At 32.9% G+C, this 25,736-nt stretch overlaps 1 protein-coding gene across 2 annotated transcripts in view; it reads right to left on the minus strand.

Annotated features, from left to right (window-relative positions):
• Window positions 1–283: 283 nt before the first annotated feature.
• Window positions 284–25,736, minus strand: part of LOC118183717 (uncharacterized) — a 30,915-nt gene continuing 5,462 nt past the window's right edge. The window contains exons 2-5 of one of the 2 annotated variants that reach the window (XM_035353309.2): window positions 20,331–20,475; window positions 16,115–16,257; window positions 9,078–9,192; window positions 284–548 (exon numbers count right to left, since the gene is read on the minus strand). In XM_035353309.2, the coding sequence (XP_035209200.1) occupies window positions 410–548; window positions 9,078–9,192; window positions 16,115–16,257; window positions 20,331–20,475 (542 nt within the window). In that variant the 3' untranslated portion in view covers window positions 284–409. Of the gene's footprint in view, window positions 549–2,063; window positions 2,363–9,077; window positions 9,193–16,114; window positions 16,258–20,330; window positions 20,476–25,736 lie in introns of those variants that run through there. The other variant, XM_035353310.2, reaches the window with a different exon arrangement.

Below are 25,736 nucleotides of genomic sequence, written 5' to 3' on the forward strand. Positions count from 1 at the left end.
GCTTATGTAAATGCCCTCATCAGGTCAAGTCTATGTTAAATATATCTAAATCTCACGACGAATGTATCACAGGGGGCAAGAGCAGTTACTTGGTGGTAAATCTTAACATCTACTCGTTAAGCTTAACTCGGTAGTGGGTTTTCTGTTTTGGTGATGCTCGTAATGGGGTCATCTTGATGGAACAAGTTAGGGGGGAGTATTACAATCGGTGATAAGGCTACTAATGTCATGGGATCGGATAATTCCAAGCCTATGTATGTAAAGTGTCAATAAAATATTCTCAGAAACGGAATTTTTTTATTTATCAAAAGAAAACAATTTGAAGAATATTTTACACATTAATTGAGGATTAACGAGTTTCACGTTATTTATAAAGATCAGCTGGCATGCTTCTGAATATTTTTATGTTTCAGAGTTGGAGTTTATTACAACCGTGTTTCAAACTACTGAAATTAAATGATATTATTTCCTTGGCTACCATCAGAACTTCGCTTCCGCATTTCTCCTCGATTTCTTCAATACTACATTGTATATAATCTTTAACAGTCCTAGAAACACAAGAAAGCTTTCAGATATAGCATCAGAAAATTATTTACTATGCATTTTTTCATAATGGTTAATTTTAAGCAATGGAATGCTTCAGTTTTACTTATAATTAATTTGAACCCACTTAAAATGATTTGTTTATATATTCTTGAAACTGATGAAATAAAAGCACTCAAAATTTGATCTTAATAAACAGCAAATTTTAACTTATTGATTTAATTCAAATTAAAAGGGTGTATTTTGAGGAACAAACCTCATTGTCTTAGTAATTTAAGAGGAAGTTATTAAAATTTTAAATTTAATTTTTAAAGCAGCCTTCATGAACTGCTTTAAAACGATTGTAACGAATAATTAATTGAAAGTTATCGACAAATTGTTGTGCTAGAAAACATTAAATTTGAAACCATAAATTACACAAATTCAATAATATATTTAGTTTTGAATGGTACAGAATCAATTAAAATTTGATAGGAGCATGATCGAAAGTTTATCATCAATTCATGTATACTGTATCCATAAAATTTATTATCTGGCATTTTTATGATGTTAAAAATTTAAAACACAAATTTTATAAAATTCGTAAAATTTATAAATTTCGTATGTTCAGTCCATATAATTATATTTAATAAAGTTCATATTCATTGCAGAAAATGAAACACAAAATGTTTGAATCCTGTACAACAAAATTTGATCAAATATTTCATTTAAAATTTCAGGATTTTACCATCTTCTTCAACTTATCATAAAGGATCGCTTAAAAATAAAGTAAAACATCTCGACGTTGATTTCATTTTACGTAAGTGTCTTAAAATAATAAATTTTGGGTAATATAGTGTAGCATTCTTCACTGATAACTCTACCGTGCTTGGAACTCCGAAATAATTTTCACACTAAAAATATTTTATAAATATTCCCATGAAGATTTGTTACCTAAGAATCGTTATCTAATAATCATATAAAATTAATTAAATTAAAAATGCTTTTCATTTATAATTTATATGAATAATGTTACGAATTTGGTATTTCTTTGTCACTGTTACGAGTATGGAAACTGCACTGTTCACGAGACTGTCACACTGCACTGTCACACTAATTCTAATAATAACTGCACTGTCACACTAATTCACGAGAATTGTAATTTTGTGCTGTAAATGTGTAGACGTTAAAGCACAAATGATGTTAGGCTGTAACGCTTGTGGAACATGAGTGTTAATAGGAGTGCTGTTAAATTTCTAGAGCACGAGTGTTCTGTAGTAGGGAGTTAGGTATTCTTCTGGAAAAATGATATAGTGATCAAAATTTTTCAGGACACTGCGAACAGGAATGCTCAGCGCTAAACTGTTAGAATGTAATTTTTTGTTCCGTACATTTGCAAACATTTCACTTTTCAGTTTGAATAATAGTTATGAACATGATCTAAAATTAAGTTAGAAATTTTGTCACAGCAAAGGCAAATATTTGTGCCTTATTTTTATAATGAGCATGAGTTTTAATTATATATAACTATAGGCACTGGGAAGTGTACAAAAGTTGAATTTTATAATTTTTACAAAATTTTTACAAATTTTTACAAAATTTAAAATTTTTTAAAAATTTAAATCCAGCATAATAAGAATATTTTGTAATTGGAAGAATATGTTTACAAGACTACAATAGAGTTTTATGGAACTGGATACAAATATACAGACAATACTAAAATACAAATTTTTGGAAATGGAAGTATGTGCGTACTGTCCTTGGTCGCGAAAATAAAAGCCGTAAAAGACCTTTCTGGGCACATATGCTCATTGCTCATGCAGCAAGTGAAGGATCAACCCTGGAAATAATTAAATTTAGTTATTTGTTTATTTTTTGATAACATGTAAAGTTTATCTTAATTTAGAAATTAAAAATTGAAAGAGAAATATTTTGGGCTGTTATGACCAAAATTTTTGCCCTAAGTATTTTTTGCATCTGAAGAAGAGAAATTTGTGCTTCATGGTCCTTGAAACTGATACAAAATTTATTCAAAATCTATATAAAATAAAGTTTATTTTTTTGTCTTAATTTTAAATTACACTAACGTATTTCTGTTCCGTTTGATTATTATAAAAAAAGAAGTGTACAGTAACTGATATGTTTGCTATCAGTTGCTATAACAAGCGATAGATGGCAGCACCGAACATTATTACCGTTGCAACAGTATCTGCTTCGGAAAATCAGGCATTTCACTCCTTTGCTGAAATATTGCTCAATATTCCATACCTTAGGTTAATATTTGTTTATTTCCTAGTGCAATTAACGAGACACCAAAATATGTGACTGAGGAGACATAAAAGAGTGATTTTGTAAGCGTGATGGATTCCCTATCCATGAATATATAAATACTAAATGAATATATAAATAATAAATTAATGGAATAAATGACTCCATTAAAATCATACGATACACTAGATACCGAAGAGATTGAAAATAATAGTGAGTTTGAGAAAGTATATTATTTCTTTTCTTGACATTCTGACTGACTTTTCTAATATAAAACGTTAAAATATATGCATTCTTTTGTCAGTCAATGTTATAAAAACCAATAATGATAAGATTAATTTTTTTTATCTAATATTCATTTTGCTACATTTCTTTTCTCTGACAAAGCAGTGTTTTCATAACAAGCTTATAAATTCGCCTGCTAAATTAAAAAAAAGTTTTATTATCAAAGAAAAAATGTGAAAAGACTCACATCAAAGGCTTTGTTAAGGTTTAAAAACACCCGATGCTCTCGTTAAGATCGCAGTATATCTGTCTGTTCTTGGACTCACTCCTGGTAACACACTTTTGTCCTTTTAATTTTATTATAAAATACACTTTCTTCGCACTCACGCTACATAAATTTCAACAACAAAATTACAAAATGTTTAAAAACGGCGTCATCTATTACAAAGAAAAATTGTGCATGCTGTTTTCATTGTTCACGTTCACAGGTTGTTATGTATTAGTAGTGCAGGTTAACTGCTCTAGTGGTAACGGGAGCAGTAACGAATAAGTGTTGCTCAATACAGAAACATGCTCCGTTCCAACGGATGATAACAACTATGTTGTAGATTGTCGACAGGCTATCTGCTGTCTACCTTCGAGAATTTTTTCCTTCTCACATCGTTGTACAAAGTAAAGAAAGTATTATAATCGCGAAGAATTACGGGTATCATATTTAAACTGAAATACCCATTTTAACCATTCCCGAATCCATTTTATTTTTTGAGTGACGTCTGTACTTACGGACAGAATAAAGGGCTCTTTTTTCCAAAACGGGTCATAAAACGGATTTAAAATGGATTCAAAAGGGATTTTTTTTCTTGAAATTCAAATAATATCTCACGTAATTCAAAAATGTTTTACTGTAGAATGTTGAAATTTTGTATATGAAACCTAAATATCCAGTGGTACACCTCCCTTTTGTCTTGCCATCGGCAGTACCAAACGTCGTATACACATTTGACACATTTGTTCCCCGTTACCCGGCTTAAAAGTCCTTATAAGGCCTTTATTTTCGCAATAGCTGGCTATTGACATATAGTTCCTGTTACAGTGAAAATATTTATGGTTTGACAATACCACATTTAGAAAACATTAATTTTGGTCAAAAAACGAAATCTGACTTTAAATGCAGTTTTCCGGTTCCAAAACGTACATTTGGGAATTTTATACTCGTTATGAAAAATTTAAAAAAAAAGTTTTATTCCGGAGGGAAAAAATTGACAGAGATATTTAATTTCAAAATTTTCAGTTTTTGATGTCATTGTCAGCTTGCCTTGAGGGATCGATTACCTAAGTTAGAATAATTGGAGGAAATAAATTTAAATGAAGTGCAGCAAAAAAATGTATATAATTTAATAAGCAGTGAAGGACGTCAAACGATATCCACATCAGATTTTTTAATATAGTATGTTGCCATATATGCATTTGTATTTAACATGATGTTAAAACAATGTGCAGTGTTCTAATTATAATGTAGTACGATAAAAAGATGGGAGTATGTTATCGTATGCCACTCTAGCACTTTTTTAGTTTACTATAAGCGCGTTAGCTTTAGGTAATTAAAAACGATATTTTAGCAATATAATTTGTGTGTGGCAGTAGTACTTAATTTCAGTTTATTTTTGTCCCAAAAAAATATTCTTTACGTATTATGCGGTATTCTCTCCACTTGCTTGGTAGCTTTTACATGCTATAAATTAAACCATCTTTATTTGAGAATCTTATTTTGAGAATTTTATTTGAGAATTTTGAATGTAGTGTTTCTATGCTAAACAAATTCTTTATTAAAGCCTTACGGAGCCTGATCTCAAAGGTCAGTTTAATAGCAGAAAATTCGACGAATTTTCGTTTGCATATTACATCCACATTCATAGACATTTAACACTAGACCCAGACGAAAATATTCATATTTTGGCAATTTAAAATTAAAAAAAACTTATTTTTGACAAATAGTGAAATCTAACTTTTAATGCGGTCTCTCGCTTCGTGTCCTTATATTTAGTAAAATTTTGTACTCGTTATGAAAAAATAAAATTATAAAAAGTTTACCTCCCGTACGATAATAGGTAACCGGAATATTAATTTCAAAATTTGCAATGTTTGATGTCATTTTCAGCTTGCCTTGAGGGATCGATGTAATTTTTTTTCATACAGAATTATTATTTTAATTCCTTTATAGATTGTAATGTGGCATTATTTTTCATATATCATGGAATGTTTTAACGCAGTTCAAAGAGGCCACTTACGTAAAGAACGTAGACCTTTATAAGTGACTGCTGGAGCATTCCTTAACGCCTGGCTAATTAACACATCGGTCAGCTAAAGTGAGTATGCCTGTTAGATGGATATGTTTGCATATGAAGAAGCAGTGTAGTGTTCGAGTTTTGTGTAATATAAAGAATTATAAATGAAAGACAACAAAAAACAATAATTTCAATAAGAATATCACGGTAGTTTTTACGTGAAAATATATGATTTAAAACGCAGTCAAGATGCTATTTCTCTTCGTTTGCTACTAAACAAGCCATTATCTAAAATGTGGTACTCTATATAAAATTGTGGGATGCGTATTAAGCCCATGATGATGTGTGATGAAGAATATGTTTTTGATAATTAGTTCGTATCCATAAATAAAGGTTTTATACTTAATTCGGTCACGTCTGTCTATAAGTCCGTGTATCGAGTGTCTTTCAAACTACGCAGTGAAGTCTTAGGATATAACGCAGAGAATCATTATCTGTCTGTTGCAGCTTACTCAAAATCATCTTATGACACACATACACACACATATATATATAATATTTTCTATACTTAGGAGGAATCCGGTACTTTTTAAAAGCTCTTGATATTCGTCATGAAGCTCTCGATATCGTCCACATATAATTTTTGATGAAGATAACAAAACTGGAGTTCGACAAATCACCAATCTTCATTTTTGCACGTATCAAAAAATTATCCTTTTGCAGACAAGATATTTTTCAGTCATAATGAGAACGTAATAATTTTCATGTACACGAGTTTTAAAAGTACGACGTAAGCATTTTGGACAAGACAAGCGTAAGCGGCGCAGAGTTGTTTGAAGGGTAGAAGCTAGGAAAAAGAATGACGTAGATGTTTTGCAAAGAGTATTTATACCTAGTAGCTGCAGAAAGTATTCGAAGCTGTGATTGGTTAATTTTTAGTTACTTTTTTCAAGAAGCGTTATGTAACATGGAAAGATATCGAATTTGGGAGAATGGATGAATTAAGGAGGAGAGCATAAAATCTAGAATCGTTAATTTTCAGGTCTCCACTTATTTCTTAAAGGAGCCGTCGTACTTCGATATATGTTACATATATATATATGCTGGGAAATTACTTAATTACGAAAGTGATAAAATGCATGTATTTAATATCAATTAACAAACGAAAACCGCAAATTATATAAAAACAATTTGAAGCAAAAACTTGGAAAACGATTATGAAATAATAGCAAAGTAATTCAGAAATATAACTAAGTAGTGGAATATAACTATCGTTATATTCCACTACTACAGAGGATTCAGAAATATAACTATCGTTATAATTAATTGGTCTTTTCGAAGGGGTAGTTGAAAACATCATCAACAGAGCGACGTGTCTGAATTACATATGGCTAAAAATATTTTTGGCCATTTATTTTATAATCTGCCAGTATTTGAAATTTAAAATTTAAAACTTTTGTCCATTTTTTTTTTTTTAATTTAAAGGGAAGTATTTGTTTTTATTTTTACTCCAACAGCATTGCTGTTACTGGTCTTGTGTCATTACAGAAATACAACCGCTCAACTTTTGTTTTGTTTTCTCATTTAATATCTTCGTTTATAGTTCTAAATGTTAATTATAGGTTCTTGTTCAAATTTCAGTTTGGAAATTGAATGAATTTCAGAAAATTGTTTCTTTCTTTCTTTTATACAATTGTTTTGTTTTATCATTTAAATACTTTTTTGTATTTGAAAAAAAAAATATGAGTATATTTTTAGGCGTAACTTTATCCGTAGTATAGAATAGTAATCGATACAAGAGAATAAAAAATATTTAATTCATATGATATTATTTCCATTTATTAATTATTCTTAAATATATAACATGGTGCAGGTACTAAATAGCTTTGCAGATATCGGGAATATGCTGATATGTGAAAGGAAGTGTTTACGTTACGTAGATCGAAATTTAAATTCTTCGAGTCTGTTAAGTGCAACGTTTATTTTCAAGTGAAGTGGCAAATAAGTACTTAATTTAGATTATGTAAATTAGCCGCCCCGAAAACAAAGTGGTTAGTGACTTTGACTGTCGTACTGAAGGGTCCGATTTCGAATCCCAGAGAAGGCATGGATGTAATTTGTCAGTCCATTCGTAGTAGGCAACGGTAGCTCATCATGTAGGTGTCTCCAGAATAAAGAGACCACCACTTCTGACTTTAGTGGTGGCCATTATCTTTAAAACGGTCATGGAGAGAATAAGAGTTTATGTAAAGTTTTAAATTAAACAAGGATGGGTTAAAGCCACCAAAACGCTTTACGTTTTGAATAAGTTATAATCGAAGAATAACGTAAACAAAAAATTTGAGATTTATATGTAGCATCAGGTGGTAATACTAAATCGCCGGAAACGAAAGTAGATATAAGACTTCATTATATTGGTGAAGAAATATTAGAGAATTTTAGTATTTTATTAATTATTGTAATATTAGAGAATTTTTTTAAATGAAAAACATAAAAAAAAGTGTTTTATGAAGCTTTTGAAAATTGCTTCCTATGGAAATCAAATGAAAGTGCTTTCGGTACGAAGACATATATTTTTTCTCAAAACGCAACAAGCTAGTGAATTTTTTCATGAAGTCTTAATGAAATACATAATTAAGGAGCAATTGTGAATTTTTAGAGTTAATAGACAGTTCATTTCAAGATAGCTTTGTGTAGATATGTGGAATAAATTTTTTTTTATTTGTTTAAAAAGAATCCAGAAAATTGCAAAAAATATCAAATTTCATTCATTTGTTGTTCAGTTGTATCCAGAAAATAAATTTATATAATTTCATGTGTGAACTTTATTTAAAAAAATATCCTATCTATTTTTCAATAAATTGTCGCCAGAGTTTTCACTTTTTTCTCAGTTCATCCTATTATCCTATTATGACTTTTGAATAACAATAACGAAATAATAAAGGTAGTTTTAAAAAATTCTGAATCTTTTTTCAAAAAACGCAAAATTTAAATTTCGTTTAAATCTTTAAATATTGAATAATTTTCATTTTTTCTTTTTCGCCTCGATTTTACACGAATAATTTGTAAGCGTTTAGGATCTGAGTTCCGATTTGAGGACATTTAAAATTCATTCCATGTCTTGTTTTAACTCGTCGAGTATCATTTCAGCTTATAATTTAATAATATGCAAAGGTGTTCTCTATTTGCTTACTATTTTCCAAGCAAGAAACGTCAGACAGAAATTTATCTAAAACATTAGCCATGGCTTCTGAAATAAGTGTCATCAAACCTTTCCATTGGACATAGCTTGAAAGGGCAAACCCCAAAGCTCATTGACATCGGCACATTATTTACTGCTTAGAGAAAATGATTTCGTTTTTGACCGAACTCCTTAAATGGATTACTGGGGTCTGTTATGATATCGATGGATTTGTTCGCGTTATTGCAAATAAGACATATTATTCGGCATTTAAAAGGCCTGCAATACAGGTTTCACTTTTATGTGTGTATCACTACTAAAGCACTTGATGGTAATTTCAATTTCACCAATAGAAAGCGCCGTAGCGCTGATAAGACACATAAATTGGATTAGATCCTCATAAATCCAATTGCATTTAAATACTAGGCGTATCATAAATATACTGTATATTCTTACAATCAGTATTATTCGATTTATTAAAATATATTTCTTTTCCTTTATACGCCTTGTCCCTGTGTTTGCAAGCACATTTCCAGCGACACGAATATGCAATATTTTTATAAATGTAATTATTTAAATTACTGAATCATACGTACAAACAGAATTCCTGGGTAAAATCTTTTAAGGATCCAGGAAAGCGAGGTATGTCTCCGCATTTGTCACCCCGATGTTCATTCTGCTCATTTAGACACCTGGCACTTTCTAAGAACGCTGAAATATAAGTTAGCAAATTAGAATAATGTCCACATACAAATACGCACATGCACATACTGGATATATTAATACATCGTATTCAGGAAAAGTCACCGGATATTTTGGATTTTAGACACTTCTTGAAATTTCTAGAGAAGTGCCTGACGAACTGTTGTGTAATTGCCGCCATAGTAGTAATATGTCTGTATTCGCTCTTTTGATGGAAATTTCAGTCAGAAGTGCAGTTACAGAACACACAAAAAAATTTTTAAGAAAAATTACTTTTGATCGCTGAGCATCACAAAACTCTGCAATCTGTAACTTACATTAAATATGTTACATATTGTTTGATACGTTTGTACACATTTTCGTAAAAATACACATTAACGAAAATATGAAGTTTCCTTTTAAACCGTCCAATGTTTTTGTTTATAACAAGCAGAATTTTCACCCATATTTAAGGAAACTTACAGAAAACTTTAAAATGTTCAAGACAAACATTAAACGGAATTCTGAAATGAAAACCCGTAACTATTCGATTTAATAGGCAAGTATGTTGGGAAATTTACATAAAACCTCTTAGTGATGCCAACTCAGAAATTTATCAATGATATTATCAGGGTTACTGCAGTTATGTTTTAGAAATTAAGTATCCTTAGTTTCTATAGATGATAAGGAGGGTGGAGTCATTAAAGGTTTTGATGCAGGAGACGTGAAAAAGGAGCAATGGCTGCCACCGACTCGAACCTGGACCTCTCGAATACGTGCCTAGTGTGCTACCGTTACACCACAAAGGCATGCTGGGAAGAGAGAAAACATAACTTATAAGGGACTTTCCATAAATTTGTCATTTTCTTAATTTAACATTTGTTCGTTTTCGCTTGAATCATGTATTTTTATGTTCAAACACTTTTTTTGGGGGGTCATTTGCATAGCATGAGATTTATAGCACATATTTGCCTAAGAGTGGACTAATTCACTTATAGAACAGACATATCCGATCAAATAAGAAAATTTCGTTTTCTTGGAAAATTTCTAATCTTATCACCCAGTTAATTTTCAGAAAATTAACTACTGTATAGCTTGTTATATTAACGACAGTCTTCTGAATTCGCAGAGCATTAACCTGAAATATTTATATAAGTTGCTTTAGTATATTCTTGCTTACTAAATTATGATATAAAAAGTGATGCATTTCGCATATTCCTAGTTAAAATTTATTTTCGCTGCTTACCAATTTGTAGTGAACCATTTTAGTTCAGAAAACGTGGCGCTGCAAACATTTCTTCAACTCTCTCCTTCTCTCCTACTAGGTCAGTCAACTAAGCCGTTGGCGCAACTGTGCCTTATCTTGCTAGCACTTGTCTTATGTTAAGAATGTCTTGTTTTATATTGTAAACAATTGTTTATAAAAATAGATTAGCGTTCATCTCATCACAACTCATCTACATCATGACTACAATATATTATTTTTCCATCAACCATTTAGGCTCGCAAAACGTGTCGCCATACAATACGACAATACGATACCAATAATGCATAAGTTGATGTCGCAAACACACACATAAAATATTCGATTTGGTTTCATGTAATTCCCATTAATTCCCGATAATCCAGTTTCGTTTCTGTGAAGAGGGGTACTAATCAACTGTTATTTATCTGTTTTTCACTTGCATTTTGAGAAAATGATTAAACCAGTACCAGTAACGACATTGATTTAACGACAATAGAAGAGAAAGCCGCGAAACATTTTCAAAAATAACGTGATCACACCATCATACTCAAAAACATCAAAGACTCTGGGATGCGAGACTATTTTTAGACTTAAAGATTTTCAGTTACCGGAATGATTGGCCCAAGTTTAATGAATTTGTTTGCAAATAAGACAATAAAAAAGTGTAAATGCTCATTTATTTACTTTCTTTTATATGATTTATCAGTATTTCGTATACGCCGACTATATAGCTAAAAAATGAGTGAAGTACGATTATTGAACTAGTAAATTAAAGAGCCATATGTTCCTTTAAATTTCCGCCTGAAAAGCTTTACTAGATCATTTCCTATTTGATGATTCTTGTGCTACGAATTAGAAAACTTCTATTATTATTCTTCTCCAAATTTCCTTACCGAAATTCTCTGCTTTGGTCGAGGAGTGGAGTAGTTTCAAAATTGCATTTAATAATCTAATATCTAAAAATCTTTATTAACAGACTCTCAAAAATATTTTTGCGCTACCCTACATTAAAAATGCAACACCAAGGAGGACTGGCCCAAAACTTATGCTAATTTCGGGATAGGAGCACGTCCCTGGGTTATGCGAATGATGTGAAATGCGCAGCTCTCCAGAGCACGTTGAAGAAAATATAAGGGAAGGGAACCTGCAGGATGTTAAATTTTCGTGCCGTTATTTTTACTAAAGAAATCATCTTATAAAACTTATTGTCTCAGAGGACGCGTATAATAGCAGATAATGTCAGGCCGTCGTCAACGGAGGCAGTTAACGCAGGCAGACGATTTTTCGAGAGGCATGGTGATCGGACGGAAAGGACAGGTTGGTCCATACTAGAAATATCAGTTGACGCACACACCTGGACGCATCCACAGTGCACCGGCTGCTGCGAGGATGGTTGTAATAAAGAAGTGTGGTAAGTTCGAGGGGTGACGGGGCAGCCAGAGTGACGTCACCACGCGTGGATGAACGCATCCGCCGACAAGAGGTGGCGCACCCGTAAGCCATTTCTATCTCCATTTTGCAGCATGTTTAAGACACCCTATATGTTATGTTCCCATATCCGTCCAGAACTATTTGCCATCGATTGGTGGCTAGTGCAATGTACTCATCCCGTCCGTTAAGACTTCCATTCACCCCCACATCATAGACGGCAGTGTCTACAATGGTGCTGAGCTCAAGCGATGTGAACGACGGAACGGCACAAGGTCGTATTCCCAGATGAGTCAGGCTTCTGTTTCTCCAATGATAGTCACCGCGTACGATTGTGGCGTCGATGTGGAGACATGTCTAATACGGTAGCAACTGTGGAACGCTCCACCTCGCGACAACGAGGGTGGAACGATTCCAGGTCATCTCTATTTCGTATTCAGGGCACTATAATGGCCCAACGATACTTGGGTGATGTGCTGTGGCCGGTGACACTCCCTATCTTCAAGAAGTGCCCAGCGTTCTTTATCAGCAGAATAACGACCGATCACACACTGCTCGCATCAGCAAACGTGCTCACCAAGGTGTACAGATGCTTCTCTGGTCACTGTTCTCTCCTTATCTCTCACTAATCGAACGCATTGGTGATGTGATTGGACGCCATTTGCAGAACCTGCTACTGCTGTGTTCAGAAGAAGAATTGTAACAATTGGCTGTTACAATTGTAACAATTGGCTGACAATACAATTGTAACAATTGTAACAATTGGCTGACAGGGAATGGAGAATTATTCCTCAGAACACCATCCGTAGTCTAATTGACTCTTTATCTAGACATGTTGCTTCGTGTATCGGCTTCCAACAGCAACCTACTCAGCTCAGTAGGTCAGGACTCAGATTCTACAACCTACTCAGCCGACGCAGTTCTCACTCTGTATAATCCATTTCATTTTGAAATAAAGATTACGTATTATTCGTTGCTGCCTCTCTCTGTTTGCCGAGTTTCATCACTTTCTGGCCACTCCTTCAAGGTGTTGCATTTTCAATGTCGGGTAGTCGCTGTGCTCCGAGGCCAGAAAAGGTAATTCAAACCTCGGAAGACAAGTGTAAGTCATTATTTAAAGCATTAAAAGACCGTTGCGAGAACAAACAAATAATCGTAGACTCACATCATCAGAATATTATAAACTATCCCAAACTTTATCAAAAGCCTGCTAAAAAATTTCAAAAAATGCTAGATCCTGTAAAAAGAATATACAGGCATTGAAATTAGTAGATTTTGATTGTGATATACTCTCGAATATGTCCTTAATAAATGTTATCATTAAGAAACTTGATAGAGGGTCTAGAAAACAATTTGAAATGACTTTCATGACGAATAAGATTCTAGAATTTGACTCATATGTGAAATTTATTGGAAAATGAAGTCAGATATAGAAAGCTTATTGCTAAATATAACGTTTAAAGCTGTAACCAAATTTGCAAGCTCGGTAAATTCATCTTATCGATCAAAAAGTCTTGTAATTAGTTCGAACAACGTTTCAAAAACTTCTTGTATCGTGCGCAAAAAACGCCCACCATATACAAATGTTCATTCGAGAGGTTTGTGGTTCGAGTCTCTGCAAGAGCATTGATCATGTTTCATCTCGCCTGCTTTGGAATAACCTGATGTCTCTACAGTGGCGCCCGAACTAAAAAAAGTGGTGGACGATGATTCTCCGCCACCAGGATTTGGCGGTTGGGTCCCCTAATCCCTAGTCGCCCTTTAAAGGGGGGTACATAAGGTATTTCTCGCGTCTTCTTAGAATGCCTTCGTAGTATAGTGGTCAGCACTCTCGGCGCGTATTCGAAAGGTCCGTGATTCGAGTTTCGGCGAGGGCATTTTTATTCTCTCCTGCTTTGAAATAACCTAATGCCTCTACAAATGTTTTAATAATATAACTTCCATATAAAAGACAAATAAGCTTTTTGTTGATTTTACGTTTGCTGCATTTACTTTGAGTTACTTTATAGTAAATTCAACGGAAAAAACGACAGATAATTTCCCTTTTTACAGAAAAATTGTATGTATGAGACGAACTGCATTTACCATTTTGTAGGTGGCTCGAGGTTTAGAATATTACAAATAGGAATTGTACCCATGTTAGCTACTATCCATTAAGTAATGGGTGATACAGCAGACTGTCCATTAAGTAGTGTGATACCGAGGATGACGTCCATAATTAAACCAGAATCACGTTTAATCCGACAGTGGTAAAATATAAGTAAGTAATTAATAAAAATATAAAACGTATTACCCATATTAAAACAATTTAAATACTATTAAAAAATTGCTCACATATTTAAGCAGACCAGTTTGGATAATAAGTTAATGTGGTTATGTTAATGAAATCAGCATTCAAAACAGAAGAAAAAAAAGTTTTTCTTTATTTTATTTTTGTGTTTTCTTAGGAGTCAATGGGAAACAGATGTTTAACACTAGAAAGACTGAAACTTAGTATATACCTATATTGCCCCAAAAAGCAGTCAAAATAGCTGCATTGTGAAAAAATAACTAATGTGTAAAAAATTTGTTTAAAATTAATTTTTAATATTTTTTATATTATTTACTTATTAGCAAGTATTAAGAATAAAAAAGTTATATGTTCATATGTTATACAAAAAGTCACAAAATTATAAGTAGCTGTGTCATTATATACATAATTGTTTTTCTAATTGAAATTGAAAAGCAGTCAAAATGACTTACTTAGGCAATCTAGTGTTAATAGAGGCACACTCAACTCATTTTTGTGATTTCGCGATTAATATTTAACGAATGATTTAGCAATGTTTATGTATTCAATATTATGTAACTTTAAATTATAGATTATAGAGGGCAGAAATAGTCCCTAAATATTATAACATCATTTTCTGTCCTTACTGTTATCGCACTTTTTTCCTTCTTCTAGTTTTACTAGAACTTTCCTCTGTTTTGATGATTTACGATATTAATATTTCCATATTTTGGCAACAAACAAACTCATATGTAAGGTCTGAATAATTTACAGCTTAGTTAATCTGTTTCCAGTTAATCAATTATTCGGTTAATCCAGTTGATGGTGTTTATCACCCAGTTGAGAATATATTTTAAATGCTTCGAGATTCTCATTAAATCTGTTACACTGCACAGCTATTAGACTACTTACAAATTCTCAACCAACAGACATATTTACATTGAGTCATTAGGATTTTTGATGCTGGAGACGTCAAAAATGCGCAATCTGGGCCTCTCGAATATGCGCAGAATAGGCTTTCAATTACACCACGAAGGAATGCAGAAAGGAGGGAGAAAATATCTTATAAACTGCACGACAAAGTAGAAAGGCTAAACAATAATTTTGACATAGCTATAGTCAGAAACAAGTTCATTACTTTATATGGTATTTCTCCCGCCTTCCTAGCGTGCCTTCGTAGTGTAGTGGTTCTGCATGCTGGGCCGGTATTCCAGAGGTCCGTGGTTCGATTCCCGGCGAAGGCTCATTTTTCATCTTGGAGCCCACCAGCGGCTGAGCAGTAAAATTGCTGAACACTGGTAGTTCGGTCCGAGGTTCGAATCCCGCGAACGAGCTGGCTGCATGGGCATTTTCGTGGTTTTCCCCATGTGTAACGTGTATACGAGCCAGTTTTCCTTAGAGAGTCCTCCATGAAGGCCTCCCTCCCCTTAGGCAGACAGCCTTAGTGTGCTTTGCCGTAATTAAATAAACCAAACCATTTCTCATCTTGCTGCTTCCAATTAACCTAATGTCTCTACAACATATTTAACAGTAGTTTTTAAGAAAATATACAAGCTTTTGAATCAATAAACATCATTTTTTAATTACGACAAAAATCTTAATATCATATTTAATCAAACAAATACACAGTCATACTGAATGCACATCTAAAAGTGTACATGGATGATTCAAAGAAATTGTAAAATGCATTTTTGCCATCATCTGTACTGTGAGTTTGTAATACCATGCCTAAAATTCCGTTTACTTTAATTTTCGTGTGTATGTTTAAATGTTTTGTAAATTAATTTTTGGTTTCATTAACGTTAAAAATTGTTTACCATATTAGTTAATAATATTTTCCTCTTCACATGACATATCTTAAGCTGAAAGGCATGTTTTTTCAGCTTCAGAAATGTTTCGTCGAAAAGCTCTTCCTTACAGAAAATGCAGAAACACACACATTAAAAGCAAAAATATGAATTTAAAACAAATTACCTCTGCAATGTAATGAAAAAGGGAATCCAACTTACATCTTCTGAAGCCATTATTCTTGTCACAAATTAGAAGACATGTAGAATACTGATCTTTGAAAGTCTGGTAATAAATGTTATCCATATAATTTGGACATCTGGATCCGAAGTCGACCACACATTTCACGTATGGCAATGTATCCCTGTACTTCGGAAAAGACAAAAAAGAAAAAGAAAAAAAAAAGAGTAGGATTAAATGTTTAGTTCTATTTATTATATATAGTTCTATTTGAATTTATCTTTCATTTTTCAGTGCATTTGAATCAGTTCTGCAAATGAAGCATTTTATGTTTTAAATTGAAGATTTGGACGTAGAACAAAACTTCAATAACCCAGCTCGATCTTGAGCCATGATAAATTTTGAGAAAAATGCATTTTAAGCTCAAATTATTGCACTTATAAGAATATACTAAAATACTTAACGCTCATTACATTTAGAAATTATATCCTCTCAATAAACACATTTAGTTATTGCGTTTTCTCTGTGAGCCAATTCATTATTTTCACCGACAGTTTTTATATTTTACAGTGGAGAATGCCCGGATTCGCTAATTCGCTTCTCTACAACTCTGAGTTTTTCTTTTAAAATTACATTAAATCAAGATTTTTCAAAGTCAATCTCAATAATAAGCTCCATGATGAATAACAAAATTTTTGAAAATCCTTTAGTAACCTTTTAAAACTTCTGCTGAATTGTATGACAGCCATTATGTCCAAAATTTAGAGTTTTTATTCAGAAAAAGTGTTCAGAAATTTATTAGTTCAGTCTATTCAGAAAAGTTGAACATTCATAGAATATCATTGAAACTCTTGTTTGCTTTCTGCGTTCGATCGTGCAAAGATGTTAGCAATAAATTTTGTTAACACAGATGACAAGTGACAGGTGAAAGCAGATCCGGACACCCCGGGGGGGCTTGCATAGACTAATCGGGCATCGTCTAGATCCCGCAACTATCTGAAGCTACACTCCGAAATCAATACAAGGGCAAAGTATAGATTTTTCCCATGCGAAATCAAACATTCTTCTAGTTACATCGCATGTTAACACATTGCTACACATGCTCACTACACTATACATTTTATAATATACATTGCATCGATCATTGCACTGTACTTGAGCACAATTACAACTCAATGCTACACTTAATACACTGTATATTCTTTGTAACATATTACGCTGAATATTATTCTTGATAATTCAACACGGATTCTAAATAATGTAATTGATTAAATAAGACATAACTTGATTATATAGTACATAACTTGGCTATATAAGACAGACTTAAATAAATAACTTGATACAACGGTCTTAAATAAAGAGCAAAATTACACATTACGAACAAATTATACAATTACACACAAAAACCACATTGTTTACTTTTTGCTATACTTATAATATGCAAAATACAGATAACAGATTTGAGGACACAGTACAGCCCATGCTACTTGATAAAATAACATGATGCTAAAATTTCACTTTGGCATAAATTTTGCTGTAATCTTAAAACATATCAAAACTATTTTTGTAATTAAACATTCTACTGGTCACATTGCACGTTAACACATTTCTATATATAAAACGTTCAGTACACTAGAATGCTTTATAATAACTTTGAACACTGCACTATATTTAAGACACCTTACAAAACTCATTTCTCCACTAGCAGGATATGATGATTGAGTACCCTAATCCCCAGTTGCCCTTTAAAAGGGGGAGTATACAAGGTATTTCTCCTGCCTTCTTAGCATGCCTTCGTGGTGTAATGCCAAGGTAGCACGCTCTGCGCGTATTCGAGAGGTCCAAATTTCGACTTATAAATTTCGACGATTTATACATTTGTCACAAATTCACTAACACAGCGGACAACTCAACTTACGTTTCTGATATTTTCAAAAGAAAATATCAGAAACGTAACAAACTGCGATCCCCAACTTATCCAAAACGAAAAAAGACTAGGACAATCTTCCATAATTCTAACTGGTAGGTGTTCATTTGTGGAACCTTCCCTCTAGTATTTATCACTATATGTATTTGGAACTTTGTTTTCGTCATTTTATATATTCTGAACTTTAGCCATAGGTGGCAAAGAATTTACTTTTTGCAGAACTTTTCCTGTTTTCTGGTGACATGTACTTTGTTTTCTGCTTCCTGAAAAATATATTTAAAATTATGCATTTGTATTTCGCCATATAGCCGATGCAAATTGCAAATAAGCTTTACTATTGAGATCGCATCTCGTAATATAGTGGCCAGAACATGCTTTAATAATTGTTCGCGTATTTCCTTTTCTACGTTTTACTACTGTGCTAGTATGTAGCCTTTTTTCACTCACTGAAGTTATGATGATTGAAGTAGGACGAAGGGTTTTAGAGATGTAGTAAGCCAGAGAAGCTTGTCCCCATCTTCCTAACCGTTTTCCTCCACCACCTTTTGTAGCCAGCTCATTTTGGGAACAATTCATAAAAGATAGAACTAGGCAGTTTTTGTCTCTCTAAAAAGCTTTTAATTTTTTCTATATTTTATTTTACAGAAAATATTATAATTTATAATTTTTTGCCATCTTTAAAATATCCAGATAACATTCGTAACGTTCAAACTGTAAATGAACTGGAAGTAGTGAAGAAGAATTTTATATGGACGTGCATGGAAATGAAAAATTAGATTGCGGAAGAAATAGTGAAATGCAATTATAAAGCAGAAGGAGAAGCAAATGCTGTTAAATCTGCTAGTGAAATCATAATCCATAATCTTGTAAAAGAACAACAGTATCTTTACCGACGAGTTCAAACAGCAGCGAAGATGAGAATGTATCTAGCAGGAAAAGTTTCGGCCATTGAACGAGACCACCATTCACTATTGAAGATTGGTGTTTATTATTATTTTAGAATAGTTTAATTTATTTTATGAACATTTGACAGATACAAATTTGTGTAAACCTATTAGATAGGACTGTACACCTAAAGAACTGCATGTAGAGAAAAGTTAAAAAAAAAAAATTCTCACTCATCCAGCAAGTTGAGGTGTATTACGTTTTCCCAGAAGTATTTTCTTTTCGATGGAACAAGAAAAACAATTCCGAAGAAAGAAATCACCATAAATATAAATACGAGTGAAAAGGCTTAATGCGAACTAACAGCCCTCAGGGGTTAGGACTTGTCTTTAAAAATGCATTTAATTCAATTCAATACTTTGATCTACATATGGTTATTGAATTTAGATATGATCATCCGTTCAACACGAGGTGTGACACACAAAAGACGAGACCAAGTGTGTAGCTTGAAAACAGAGTGGAGTTGGCAAAAACTGTTTGGGTGACGTCATGCCGCACACCTCCTCTATCTATGCGGACAGTTTCGACTTAACCGACCATGCCAGTGACGAGCACTGCGTCCTTGAGTGAAAACGTGCAACTGCATTCTACCGGAAGAATGTCTAATGTAAAAACCGAACAGCGAATCAACATCAAGTTTCTTGTGCAACTTAAGAAATCAGCCACGAAGGAAACATTTAAAATGTTAGTCGAGACTTATGGAGATGAAAATTTGTCTCCTGCACGTGAATGACATAAGCGGTTTTCAGGGGAAAGGGCCAGTGTGAAAGATGATGAACGTGCTGAATGCTCCCTTGGACCCCCAGCACGTTCATCATGAATGAATGGGTTCCCAGTGGTGAGACTGTTAATTAACACTACTACATTAAAGTACTAAAAAGACTTCGTGAAAAAAAATTAGAAAAAAAAACCGCATCTGTGGAGTGATCGATGGTTGTTGCACCAGGACAATCACCCTCTCACATAGCCCTAACTGTTAAGCAATTTCTGACCGACAAAAAAATTACTGTGATAGGGTATCCTCCTTATTCACCTGATTTGGCTCCATGCGACTTTTTTATTTCCTCAAGTTAAATCTTACTTAAAGGGAACCCATTTTACCTCAGCTGAAGAGGTTCGGGTAAAAACGGAGAATCTCCTGAAGGGCGTTCCGCAAACCTCGTTCCAGAACTGTTACTAGCAATGGCAGCACCGAATGCAGAAGTGTGTGAATGCTGAAGGATAATGTCAGGGAGATCTGATTCTGTAAGTACAATGATTTAGAGGACCAGTCTCGTTTTAGTTTTGTATCACACCTTGTATAATACTTAGTAAGCATTTAAATTCGTATTACTTCTTCATGATTGTAAATATTCATATGTTGAAAAGAAAGCAAATAAACTCACTCGCATTGTTTTTCCAAGTTTTCCTCATTTTCTGCAAGTGGTTTATTATCAAAACGAAGTATATCTTTCCCAGTCAGGTGATCAGCGCAGGCCATGGTCCCATACAGCGGACATGTTTCATCCGAACCGTTTGCAGCCGAAAACACTGGAAAAAGTCTTACACATAATTATTTTAAATCTATCAACAAATTATCTAGTTTCAAAGCTGGTATTTTAACAAGTATTGCATTCAAAAGCAACTAAGAATTTAGATTCAAAGAAAAAAAATCACAATGCCAAAATTTTGCAAACGTTTTGAAAAAAAAAATTCATAAAATAAATTTACATTGTAAGACTTTCAAACATGCATGTGATGAAATGCTGTTTGGCGATGTAGAACATGATAATTGAATGGAAATCTTGCTGTGTTATGGCCGGACGAAAGATTGCGTGTTCACAGGTCAGAAGTCAGCAAGGGTACATGGAACATAGAATGGTTCATATTTTCGAATTTCCAATTATGGTCTTAAAGCATAGGGCAGATTGTATAGGTTTGGAACATATAAGCCGAAATAGTAACTCCTCTTTTTATTTTAGCCTTAGGGTAAAATAAAAAGAGTTTATTTCTCTTCTTTCTCGATAAGCCAGACTACATTTTTCCAATACATTTCGAAATTTGCCTGGTAGAAAATTTTAGTGCAATTGCAGAACTCAGAATGTAAATTAGGGTTTTAACCATTGTTTATCGGAACGCTTACCTCAAACTGTTTTTGTCTCAATAACTACTTTGATAGTAGGTGTTTAAGATTATGAAATTTGTTTTAACAATAAGGCTTACAACCGAGCAAAAGTTCTAAAACATTTGGGAATTGAACCGAGCCATATTATGAAATATTCATTGAAAACAGTTCATGAGGCATGAGTTCGAGAAGCATCCTTAAGTTTCTAAAATCTCTCTAAATCAGCCAGAGAGAAAAATAAAATGATAACAGAGAAAAATTGATGCAGAAATGTTAAAATGATTTTGGTGCTGGAAGGTTTTAAAATAGTACATTTTGAGTACTGTGGTTATGTGTACAGTATTTTTGTCTGTTCCTCAAAATGTGTTTTTTCAATACTAGGGTATATTTTTTCAAAATATCAATTTAAGGTAAAGCCTTTAAACTTTCCCAAATAGTGCAATTAACTTGTTTCTTTAAAAATACCTAATATGATATATCTAAATGGAAAATTTTTGAAAATAATGTAAAAATGTTCTTAAATGTTTGGGGGATTTTCCAAATTTTTTAGAACAATATTTCTAATTTAATTTTTTTAACCAAAATGAAAATTGCTTCTTATTATTCTCAAATAGTATGTCTTCTGCTACCATACCAAATTTTAAGGGGATAAACTAAATAGTTGTTATAGAAATGTGTACCGAACAGAGATATTGTTAAAAAAATTTCATATTGTAGTGCTTCCCTTAGTTTGATTAGCCAATTATTCTAATTTTTGTTATCTTCGCTGAACTTCTCAACTTCCCCTCGCATTTCCTTGCTAGGATGGAAATTAAAATTAAGTAAAGACAGTATAAAACCGGACGAAACTAGAAGTTTATTCAGAGTGTGATTTCGCTAACCTAGCCTACGTTGCTATTTTGTCCTTGCTGCTACGCTCAGTTGCTGATACGCCTTTTGACAGTTTACTAAGTCGGTCTCCGGGTAGGTTGTTGAGTGAGTCTGGTTAGACTTAAACTAAACTGTTAGTCCAGCACTACTACTTATCTTTGAATTTATTGTTAAATTATCAAGTTTCCATCTATCAACAAGTTATCTAGTCGTCGGTGTTATTGTGAGCATGAAGTAAGTACGTGCATTCGTGTTTAGAGTTTGCCGAATAATAAAGGGTTTATTTTATTCTTCTTCTGCGCTGGTATTATTCATGCCTGTGCAAGAAGTCACGAGATTTCCTAGTAAGATCACTCTACCTGTATGATAGCAAAGAAGGTTTGATCTTACAATATAGCTGTATAAAAAGTTATTAACTCTTGCAAAATAATTTATGCAGATTATTAAATTCTTTTTAAATATAAGCTGAAATGTATAGATTTACTGTGAAAAAATCTCAGTTACATTTGTATTTTTAAATAAAATACATATTTTTGGAACTTTTGCAAAACCTGATTCATTCCTTTGTCAAGATGTTCCGTGTACCCTTAAAAAGAGTGCAAAAATGATCATACTGACTCTAAATTAAAAATAGCAAAATTACAGTCCTGTTGATTATGATGCTGATTCTAAATTAAAAATAGCAAAATTACAGTCCTGTTGATTATGATGCTGATTCTAAATTAAAAATAGCAAAATTACAGTCCTGTTGATTATGATGCTGATTCTAAATTAAAAATAGCAAAATTACAGTCCTGTTGATTATGATGCTGATTCTAAATTAAAAATAGCAAAATTACAGTCCTGTTGATTATGATGCTGATTCTAAATTAAAAATAGCAAAATTACAGTCGTATTGCTTTTCCTTGCTGGGTCAAATGTTTAAACAATAAATTGATTTTTTTTTAATTTATGAAAATGCGTATTAATTATTTATAATAATTCTCTTTTAGAATTTTATTTTTTGCTGTATACATATTGTTCTTGCCGAAGATAGCTCGAACTTATTTAATGATACTTAACTTCAGTAAGTGGACTGTAATATTAACAATAACAATTTTATTTTAACAAAAACAACATTATTGAATACTAGCACACGCATGTGCTTATAGTTACCTATGTAACTTAGCTAATGAGCGAGCAACCATATGCTCTTACATCAAGTCAGAAATCATTCATACTAATACAGCAAAAACGAAATAACTTTAGGGTTACACTAAAGCCAAACTCTGCTTGGCGTAAAACAATGCTGCCAAGCAATACTCTTTCAGACACCGAACATCCCGCCCGGCGTTGAAATATTAATTTCAATACAATAAGTAAAATTCAAAAAAGTAATAAATGTTCATACAATACAAAATGATACAATGTAAATTAATGCACAAATTATAATACAAGTAATTACAATGTGAAAAGAACAAATATGATGGATTACAATTCAAACCTTCAAATAAACATAAAAATTCGTACATTATTTCTCAATTGGCAGTACAGCAATTTTAGTAACTGCTCGTTTATAAATACCATTTTTGGTTTTGACAGAGACAACTCGCACAAGGTTGTCCTTCCCATAAAACACATCTACAATTCTCCCTAACAACCATTTACAGGTAGGAAGATTTTCTTCCTTGATCACTACCATATCCCCTATTTTAATATTTTGTTTAGCAATCATCCATTTATTTCTTTGAATCAAAGTGCTCAAGTAATTATTAGTCCAGTTCTTCCATATATTTTGTACCATTTTTGTAGTTTTTTGCCATAAACTAAGTCTGTTATTATCTACTTCTGTTAAATTGGGTTCAATTATTGAATTGATCGGTCGACCTATAAGGAAATGACCAGGGGTCAAAACATTTAAATCATCAATATTAGAAGTTAACGGTGTAAGAGGGCGAGAATTTAAGATTCCCTCTACTTGAACTGTTACTGTCAAAAATTCTTCGTAGGTTAATACTGAATTTCCTACTGTTCGTTTAAAATGAAATTTAAAGGATTTTACTCCTGCTTCAGATAGACCATTAAAATTTGGTGCTCTTGGGGGTATAAACTTCCATTGTATACCTTCCTCGGCTAGAAAATTAGCTAAAGTTCCATTCTGCTTTAGAAAAATACTCATTAATTTTTTTATTTCTGTATTTGCACTAACAAAGTTTTTTGCATTGTCACTAAATATTTTTTTTTTTGTTTACCTCGTCGGGCAAAGAACCTCTTCAGACAAGCAATGAATGCTTCTGTGGTTAAGTCATTGACAATCTCTAGATGAATTGCTTTTGTCACCATACAAACAAAAATACAAACATATATCTTATGATAGTTACCCTTGCGTTGCCCTTTATACTTTATCAAAAATGGGCCGCAGTAATCAATAGCACAACAATTAAATGTAAAGTTAATATTAATTCTCTCTTTAGGTAATTCTCCCATTAGTTGTTGAGAAATTATTGGTTTTGCCTTAAAGCAAATTATGCAGCTTTGGACTATCTTTCTAGCTATATTCCTGCCATTAATGGGCCAATAAATTTGTCTAATAGAATTTAATAGTGATTGTGGACCATTATGAAAATCCTTTTCATGAAAATAAATAAATATAAGTTCAGTTAACTTATTCTTGGCAGGCAAAAAAATGGGATGTCTTTGACTATAACTTAAATTAGAATTCTTTATCCTACCACCTACCCTTAACAGACCTTTTTCATCTAAGAAGGGATCAAAATATTTTAACTTACTCCTTGATGTTATCTGTAGACCTTTCTGCAACAAAGAAATTTCTTCTGCAAAATACCTACCTTGTACATATTTAAGGAGTGTATTCCTTGACAGCTCCATTTCATCTATACTAATACTACCTGTTCGTTTCTCACTTGTGTTCCTACAGTTGTAGATAAATCTGAAAAGTAAACTAATAATTCGTATTAGTTTCAAGAAATCATTAGTTATTTTTAGGAAGTCATCAAAGAATGAATCAGTTTTTAAAGTCAACAAGGAAGTCGTAACTGGTTTCAGTTCTGAAGAATAAAGCTCATCACTAAGTCCATTTTTATCTTGAAAATTGTCCTTGTTTAAAAAATCAGGACCTTTCCACCACAGCTTGTTAGATCCAAGAGTTGTAGCATCTGATCCTCTGGAAATGATGTCGGCTGGGTTCATTTCTGAAGACACATGTCCCCACTGATAGTTAGAAGTAAGTTGTTGAATTTGTGAGACTCTATTACTCACAAAGGTTTTCAAAAGATGCGGTGATGTATTGATCCAGGCTAAAGCAATGCTTGAATCTGACCAGAGCTTAACGTCATCAATTTTGAGTTTCAAAGCTTCTAAAACCTTTTGCATAAGTTTGGACAGGAGTAGACATGCTGATAGTTCTAATCTAGGAATAGTCATAGTCTTGATTGGTGCTACACGAGATTTGCTACAAAGAAGTTTACTACAATATTCACCAGGGCTTGTAATGCTTTGAAGATATATCACTGCCCCAAATGCCTTCTCGGAGGCATCCGCAAATCCCTGTAAAATGAGCATTGAAAAGGTCTCTTTTAAAATGCAACGAGGTACTTGTATATTTTCTATACTCTGAAGAGTTTTAATAAGCACATTCCATTCATTGGCAAGAGGTGGTGGTAACTGTTCCGCCCAGTCTAGCTTAAGCAACCAAAGTGCTTGCATGAATATCTTTGCCTTGCTAATAATAGGACCGAGTAGGCCTAACGGATCATATAATCTCGCTATTTGAGATAAAACATCTCTTTTCGTAACATCAGGCTTTTCATTAACAGTA

Source organism: Stegodyphus dumicola, chromosome 2, assembly GCF_044657685.1.
Source record: "Stegodyphus dumicola isolate Sdum_Otavi_A_Nest chromosome 2, ASM4465768v1".
NCBI lineage: Eukaryota > Metazoa > Arthropoda > Arachnida > Araneae > Eresidae > Stegodyphus > Stegodyphus dumicola.